The sequence below is a fragment of the Hesperophylax consimilis genome, chromosome 28 (assembly GCF_061612785.1).
Source record: "Hesperophylax consimilis isolate HC1 chromosome 28, BYU_Hcon_1.0, whole genome shotgun sequence".
Lineage (NCBI taxonomy): Eukaryota > Metazoa > Arthropoda > Insecta > Trichoptera > Limnephilidae > Hesperophylax > Hesperophylax consimilis.
The window spans coordinates 6,561,187-6,570,157 of NC_142863.1; the positions used below are offsets into that span (position 1 = coordinate 6,561,187).

Consider the following 8,971-nt stretch of genomic DNA (forward strand, 5'->3'; position numbering starts at 1 on the left):
ACTAATCAGTTGGCAGAAGTAACTCCAGAGCCCGGGCCCGCTATGGACGGAGGCCATTAGAGTAGGGCGGGATGGGGATGCCAGGAGACACCTTGTCGAACCGATGGATCATCGACCCAAATAAAACAGGGAAAGAACATATCATAAAATATTCAAACTAAATTTATGAAAATGAGTATCATATTATGTATATCCATAATTATTATTCAATCTAGAGCAGTGATACTCAACCTTTTTCTTCTGCGGGCCACATTCATATGATTGTAAAGCTACGCGGGCCGCTACTGGTCGGTGTTGCCAAAACGGTGTGAGCTTGATTCCCCCTTTTATTATTCGTGTGCAGTAATATAATATAGATAGTATATTATACTTATACTATCCTCTTCGGGTTTCAATGTCTGTACATCAAAGTCGCAATTAATCTCAAATTAACGTGATATAGAATGCCAGATTTTGTAAATGTTCCTGATATTAAATGTATCGAGGGCCGCACAAAATAGCTCGGCGGGCCGCATGCGGCCCGCGGGCCGCAGGTTGAGTATGACTGATCTAGAGCATGAAAAATCTCAGGATAGTCTAAATTCATGGCAAGTCAGTATCAATTTTCAAAATGAAAATTTCCTACTAAAAAATATTATACTGTATAAGTAAGCACCTTCCGAATGTTTCACACAATCATTTCCAATTTTGAAAATGACACTTAAATTGAAAGCAAATTTGAGTTCATTGAACCAGAGTTAATATTTTTGATGATTGGATTTTTAATAAAATTTCAAATGGCCTTCAACATTCATAACTTTATAAATACTAAGGACAGATTGTTTCACAGAATTTGAACAATTTATCAAATTTCAAAGATGATTTTCAAGTTCTGTGAAAGTTCTATTCGAGTTCTGTTATTATTTCAGTTTTGTGAAGCCCCTGGACAGTAAGGTTATAAAAATAGAACTTGAATAGAACCTTCACAGAACTTGAAAATCAACTTTGAAATTTGATTTACAAGTTCTGTGGAGGTTCTATTCAAGTTCTGTTACTACATCATTATTAGCCAGTGGTTTTACAAATCTGAAATAATAATATAACTTGAAAAGAATCTTCACAGAACTCGATAATGAACTTTGAAATTTGATGAATTGTTCAAATTCTCTGAAACAACCCGTTCTAAGGTTAAAAACGCTGGAAGAAAAATTTATGTTGCAAGTAGTTGAAAAAATTGAGCATGGTATGTACCTAAATATTAGTTTGCAATAGATTTTAATTTCAAAAGGCGTTTAACATTACAATGTAAAATTTATGCATACACAGGTAAAAAAACTTTCAATGTAAGATTCATACCTGAACTTAAAAACCTACACAGTGCCCACCACAGAGCAATTCACGGTATATTAATGCCGTGTATTATATAACATATTGTCGCTATAAAAATACTTCTTATTTACATTCTAAAAATATATAGTCCAACTACAATACGCAATATTATACGCTCATATACTACTAATGACAAGTCTCCAAAAGAAGACAACGTAAGTTATAAGGAATAAAGACATCGGCCCGGTATATCAGTTGATTTGTATCTTCGTTATGTATGACATTCCTTGTTCAAATTTAAACGGGCTAAATCAGCTGTTCGATCCATAATATGTCGCAAAGTAGTCCCTTTTTAGACAGCAATGACACATGTCAAATTTGACGTTTACGTAAATAATTACTACATATACGTAAACTGCAATGAGGAATGTCGATGATATGTGAGAACAGCGCCCTTGAGGTGGTTTTTCACAAAAACAGCGCTATACAAATCATCCAAATATTATCATTATAATTATTAACAGTTTATTTTCAGCAGTTAGTTTGCCATAATTTCGTGAATAGTGTAAAGTGCACTAATTCTAGCAAAACAATTACTATTTACAGTTAGAATCTTTGCAAAAACCTTATTAAAATCATAGACAATACGTGTAATAAACCTGTATACGGATTATATGCTAAGCTCGACATACAAACCAAGCCGAGCTTAAAAGCAACTGATATACCGAGCCGTAATACAAGGCAATAGTGGTAAGGAGTGAAAGTTTTCAGACATGTATAAAAGAGATATAAAAATTTGGCACAGTTAGGTTAGGTTAATAATGGAGTGTCAAAAAATCCTTTTGCAAATTTGGTAATAAACTCAAAACAGAACATTACCGTAACATCTCAATAAACGACTTAATGCACCATGAACATGAGAATATAATTGAGCTTGAGACTATTGTAAGATTTTGTAGGACGCAAGGACACTGTATTGAAGGAATGCCAGACGACAGGACGCTATAAGTGTGTGGGGTCACAACGGAAGCGAACAGTGTCCAAAGTTGGACCAAGTAAGAGGTGGATAGACTGCGTTGAAGAGGACTGGAGCAGGACGGGAAGGACTGAGGTTTGGAGGCGAAAGGAGAGGGTATATGTGATCGCAGCCAGTAGGTAAAATCCCACCCTGGGGTATACAGTGATGATGACAAGATTTAAATGGGAACAAGAAAACCTTAACAAATAAGTTATAAATGATAACACAAAACAGTCTTTACAAGACAGATAATAGAAACACCGGGAGATATGGCATGAAAACGTACCGACTCTCACCAAGTTACGAGCAAACTGTATAGACTATCAAAGCTAATGAAAGTTATGCGTTTGGTGTTTCTCCCGTCTAAAAACTAAATACTGCTCACAAATAGAGAAAAACCTCACTTGATGCACTTTAAACTAACTCGAAGAATCTTAACAAGTCGTACAATAGTCAGACGTCATTGGACTCAGGTTTATCGGTGACGAAGATGTTGAGGATGTTTTTGAGCTCCGTTTCGAGGGCCTGTGCGGCCGCAAACCTGTCGGCCTGGCCCGGAGAGGGTGCCACACACTCCCTCAGGATCTGCGGGAAGTTTGGTGATCTCTGCCGAAAGAACAAGTAACAAGTTATACCAAATATATGCAAGTCAATTTTTTTGTTTATAAAGGCACGTTATAAATATATAAAAGAAAGTGAATAACCAGCTATAACCCTCACATCGTTTCTCACAGGTGTACTCGACACTTTTTTTACACCTCAGAAGAGCGACCCTGTCTGTATGTGAACTATATTGCCACCCGGTTGGCCAGCAAGAAATTTCATTAAGAGACGGCCTGTAACAAAGGTCTTGAAGAGGCCTGGATTATATGAATGAGTCAAAGAAACAATCCATTCTCATGAAGCCAATGTCAACTGTGAACGGGTGTTCCGCTCGTGTCTGTTGAGTTTCGCGTACTGGCACCGATGCACAGGGGGTCAATTCTGCTAGCTCCTTCAAGCAGGATCCTTAAAATACCTGTATAACAAACTCAGCACGCCTACATTGCTCCTATGCATTAGAGATGCAATCAGTCAGTTAATGACAGATTCGAGGAATCGCTCTCCTTTGCATAGTATCAAATAGTTTTATCAGGTATTTTTGCGGCTCCAGTCAAGACAGAGGTGGCTTTTACATACATACTCTTCTGTTATTCTGACTCTTGACATGATCCGATTCAAGAATTTGAGTCACTTGGTCGTCCATGACTTTTATCATTTATTTTCGCTTCAAATATTCTCCTTGCGATCCTTTCCACAATCGTCTGCTCTACAAGTCCAAACCATCTAAGCAACCCTATCTTAATCTTGATTATTACACATACACTAGCCTTGCGTTCTTTCTTTATCTCTATACAGTAGAACCTCGTTAATTCGAAATCCACGGGACATCAAAATACAAATTTTGAAAAAAAAATACGCCGAAAATCGATTTTCTCGGCCGCCTCTTCAAATCCGGGTGATATTTTAGGAGTAAATTCGTATTAATACCAATTATTTCTTTATTTTCACGGCCGATTACCGTAGCGGCCGGCCCTTTAAATTCAGATATTCGTAAAAATGCTATATATTTACGCGTAAATCGAGATTTCGCGGTAGATTTCCGCCGCAGCTAGCGCATTATTTCGAATATCTGAATTTAAATTCGTAAAAATACGATATATTTCCGTGTAAATCGAGAATACGCGGCCGATTTCCGTCGCGGCCGACCCTTCAAATTCAGATATTTGATGTAAATTCGTAAAAATATGATATATTTCCGCATAAATCGAATTTTATCGGCAGTTTTTCGTCGCGGCCGGCCTTTTAAGTTCAGATATTTGGAGTAAATTCGTAAAAATATGTCATATTTCGGTGTGAATCGAAATTTTTCGGCCGATTTCCGTCGCGCCGTATTTTTAACTCGAAGATATTCGAAGTAAAGTTAGTAAAAATACAATATATTTCCGCGTCCGATTTCCGTTGCGGCGGGCCATTTGAAATTCAAATATTCTAAATAAATTCGTGAATATACGATACATTTACGCGTAAATCGAAATTTCGCGGCTGACCCTATAAATTCAGATATTTGGTGTAGACTCGTAAAACTACGACATATATCCGCGTAAAACGAATTTTCTCGGCACTTCAAACTCGGATATTCGAAATAAATTTGAAACAATATGACATTCCAGTGTAAATCGATTCAGATTTTCAAAATAATAATACTAATTAGGACGATGTATAACCACGTAAAAATACATTTTTCGGCGTTTTACCGCCACGGCTGACTTTTAGATTCAGATTTACGAAATATTATGATTTATTTTCGCAAAAATCAAATTTTTTCGAATTACACGAACAAATTTTCGTGCGCGGACAAAAATAAATTTCTAATTTCGAATTAAAAAACCATTTTGTATGAAAAAAAAATTTTGGGAAAATTTCGAATTACGCGTTTTTTCGAATTATCGGGGTTCGAATTAACGGGGTTCGAATTAACGGGGTTCTACTGTATTTGTAATAGAACATTTTCTATCTTGTAAAAGCAACGAGAGAGAATTTACCTGTAAAACAAACTGAGGAACTTCTGCCAACACCTCATCCTTCAGCAATTTGCAGATGCTGTAGTAATTGTGATCGCTGAGTTGGTGGCTGCAGATATCTTCGGTGGAGAAGGCGAAACAGCCGGCACACTTGATGACCTCGCTGCTGTGATTTTGGGGCAACGTGTCTTTAGGAAACACGGTAGATTCCTTGTCCAGGACTATCACATTCTCCAGGTCAACCATCATGGGAATGTTTTTGTTTGCGCCCCAGTTTTTGAGGACTATGTTGTCGGAGGTTATGTCAGTCAAGTAGAAGCTGAAATTTAAAAAATAATTATCGAAATGCACTGACGTCGAAAGAGTAGCCGTAATGTAAAATCTGGGTATCATTTCGATTAACTGTGGGCAAACCACGTGACCATCTTTTTGGCACCAGGAGGGTTCGAACTGTGAATAAACTACGACATGTGTCGTACATTGACCGACAGAGAGTGCACATTAAAATAACCAGAACCTGCGCAGAAAAGTTAAGTATGCTAAAATAAGGTAATGGTTCGCAGTCCATTGTGGGACCCTTCTGTGCAAGGTCTAAATGTTCGTTTTAACCGAACCGTCTGCAAATCGGGTTGCATAGCGACACAAAAATGAGTGAGGTGGGTAAATTATAAAACTAAATAGTGTAAAAAAATAGAAGATTTTGGAAACAAGCCAGAACTTTTGTTTATCCGATTTGGGATTTAAGTTAAGATTAAGGTTTTTACAAAGCCAGCAATTTGCACACCATTGTAAAAAGGACTGCTTATTAGTAAGCAGATTATATTTTCGAATACTAGAAACTGACAGAACAATGCTATATGTATACTGTCAGATTCATTTATTGACAAACACTTAAAAGGGATGGTCATGCCGCCTCCCCTTTCCTTATGGGCAGGTCTATTGTTTTGTATGTCTATGTCAAAATGAGTGTACATAATATACATAATTAATTTCAGAATCTTTTTATTATATCTAATCTTCTTCATCGTATGGTGGAGAAGAGTTAGCGGAGGTCAAAGTTTGATGCTGAAGCTATTCAGCTAGTCGACGGCATCGGGAGTCACTTGATCCAGCACAGTTGTGCCACAGGGGAACTGAGAAAGGTAATTATTTCTATGATGTATTCTTTTGATTGAATATAACTGCATTCACGCAATTCAGAATCTTTTAGGCCGCATTCGTGCATAATATATACATAGAGAACTTGACTGATGGATGTAAGATGATAAGATCTTCGGATTGCGATGTGCTGAACATGTTGAAAGGAAGCCAGATGGCGTGACAAAGCCCCAATGGAAGTGAGCAGTGACAAAGGCAGGCCAAAGGTGAGATGGATTGACTGTGTGTAAAAGGATTGGAGCAGGACGAGATGGACTGAGGACTGGAAGCAAATGGTGAGGGACCATTGGAGGCCAACCACCGCTTTCCCTTCATCTTACACCTTATATATGTAATTTCCGCCCTGGTATAAGTAACAGATGGTTACTCCTTTAGGGGTCCCCCACAAAGACTCTTCATTTTTTAAATAAACAAAGCAACACATAATAAAACGACTCTAGACCCTCAAATGTCTCTGCACAGCAGTGATTAGTGATAGTAAATGTATGTAAATGAGAGTGATCAATGATGGATGAAAGTAAACAAGTTGATAATAGAAATCAAACACTGGAACATTATAGCGAGGAAAACAAAAGAAATAAAATTTGTACATTGTCACTCATCGATACACATTTAAGTTTGAAATAAGAAAACATCTCAGGTGGTGCAGGGACGGGATCTAACCGCCCCCTTACGTGGGGGAGGCAACGGCATAAAACAGAGAGTAGTTCATAAATAACAGACTTTAACGAGGGATCCGCATCCCGCAAGAAAGCATCATATTACCGGAATCTAGTGTGATTGAAGGTGAACACGGAGGCCATCTCCAGCAGGTTGATGGCCAGCTGCGCGCGGTAGAGCCAGGGTTCACCGAGGAAGGAGCTCAGCATGAGGCCGCAGTCCTGCTGCACGGTGGCCCTCCCACAGGCCCCATAGTACTGCGGCACCGGCCACTTGGGGCTGTCCGCATTCAGGTACTGCGATAGTTAAATATTCATTGATTAACCAACAAATCAAATCATATTAAAGAGTGCACATTTGAATGTATTTGTGCACACCGATAGTATTACGATTACAGGTCAAACTGACTAGACCATAGAAAGAGTAATATTTAATATTGCTCCAAATCAGTAAAATGTAGGGCATTTTCGGTAACTAACGTACAGAATTCACATATTTATAAAATTAATGATAAAAAAAAAAACATAGCACCTAAAAATATGGGATAAACTTGAAATATGCATAATTACTACAAGGATCAGTTCAAGGAAAAGTTCAAAATTTACCTAGTAAAACATTTTTGTATTTTTTGTATGTACACTTGCAAAAGTTCTATTTCTATCTAAATACGCATAAATTACTTAATTAACTCAAACTAAAAACCTATTTTGTGCATGTAAATAGTTGTTTCTTTTAGTAATTTTGAAATAAAGTGTAATTTCCATAATCTGGACCTGAAAGTGCGGCGGTTAGGGAAATAATTACCCAAAATCCCATTAAAAAATCACAACATTTTAAAATCAAAAACATTTAATATAGAATTAAATGCATTTGAATAATTTTGTTTTCACTCGGCTCAAATAATTATAAAAAAAAAAACAATTCATCACCAGTGCTAATTATTTATTACCCATTTTAGGGATTTTATATAGTGTCATTTTGGTATGACACGAAGACTTGTAACTCTTCTTTTGTGCACATACAAATAGTTACGAAGAGATTGGTAAACAATATTTATACAAAATTATCGGATAACAATGCCTTTTCCGCCATTAAAGGTACTAATACCTACCCAATTTTAAGCAACAGTCAACCGAACGGTTAGAACTAACGTTCCCATTTGAAATTAACTTAAATAATCCAACAATCACTTTAATAAGTCTTACCTTGAGAAGAATCGGCTCAGGGTTAATACTGAGAATAGACCAAACATTGGCCAGGAGAATTTTCTCACCGTGCGTGTTATTTACTTTATATGGCTTCAGAAGTTCAAAGATACCGTCCGTGGTGGGGCAAAGAGTCAACCCTGTCTGAAACTCATTCCCATGCCGTCCGTAAAACTCCACCATCCTGATTATATCATCCCACAGATCTATCTTTGTCAAGTTATCGAAGTTACAATCACTCCCAGAACCAAACATCTGGCATGCTTTTGTATCTAGGCTTTTTAATTCCCAATCGTGGCCAAGTTTTTTCACAACCACACTTCCTCCAGCCTTCTTGTACTTTGCGCTGTACACATTCTTCGCATTGACATAGTTCGACAGAGTACTCTGGAAGTCTTTGTAAAACACGACATCGCCGGCGTAGAATTCTGGGCACATGTCGATTCCGTAACAAGCAGGACACTTTTTATCATCCACAAATCCTGCAATGTCTATCCCCTGGAACCAGAAGTAACAGAAGTGGACTGTTACTCCGATTATGGAGCCCAGTAAAATGAGCCCCAATAAAATACAACATACCATCATCATGGTTGCTTCGTCCTGATGAAAAACTTTTTAACGGAGATAATGGAGTATTTTTAATACTTATTTTGGTGCAGAGTAATATAAAGCGTGTACGGTGACTATCAGACAATGAGATGGCAATTCTAAAACGGTAACACAGTTATTATAAACTCTTTGATACATTCAGTAAATGAATGTGTATTAACTTCGGCATGAAGCAAGACAAGACCGGACAAGACACCAACTTATGACAATTCTGACTGATTCTGACAGTATGACAATTTTGTCGTCATCTATACTGAAAATAATATTGTGTTCGTGGGGGAAGGAGTATTGCCAGTTCGTTTAATAATTCTCCCTACAAAATTACAGAATTTCGGTGCTTGTTATTTTTATGTTTGTAAAACAGAAAAAAATTTAATAATTTAAGATTTTTCAGTAAATTTGCAGATTTCCACTTCACATTTTAGACTATTCGTTTTGTTTTTTTTTTT

General features: G+C 37.3%; 1 protein-coding gene across 1 annotated transcript; it reads right to left on the reverse strand.

Moving 5' to 3' along the window:
- Positions 1-553: 553 nt before the first annotated feature.
- On the reverse strand, positions 554-8,747 carry LOC149410091 (divergent protein kinase domain 2A). The gene is made up of 4 exons (XM_089648513.1): positions 7,914-8,747; positions 6,814-7,004; positions 4,912-5,209; positions 554-2,932 (listed from the first exon to the last, which is right to left on the reverse strand). Exons 1-4 carry the CDS (start codon positions 8,499-8,501, stop codon positions 2,780-2,782), a joined length of 1,230 nt encoding a protein of 409 aa, XP_089504639.1. The 5' UTR covers positions 8,502-8,747; the 3' UTR covers positions 554-2,779.
- Positions 8,748-8,971: the final 224 nt, after the last annotated feature.

Coding starts and splice junctions, on each gene's coding strand:
- LOC149410091 (XM_089648513.1), bottom strand. CDS start 8,501: ATGATGATGGTATGTTGTATTTTATTGGGGCTCATTTTACTGGGCTCC. Junction 5,210..6,813: donor TTCAATCACACTAGATTCCG/GTAATATGATGC, acceptor TTTAAATTTCAG/CTTCTACTTGACTGACATAA. Junction 2,933..4,911: donor TTCCTCAGTTTGTTTTACAG/GTAAATTCTCTC, acceptor TTCTTTCGGCAG/AGATCACCAAACTTCCCGCA.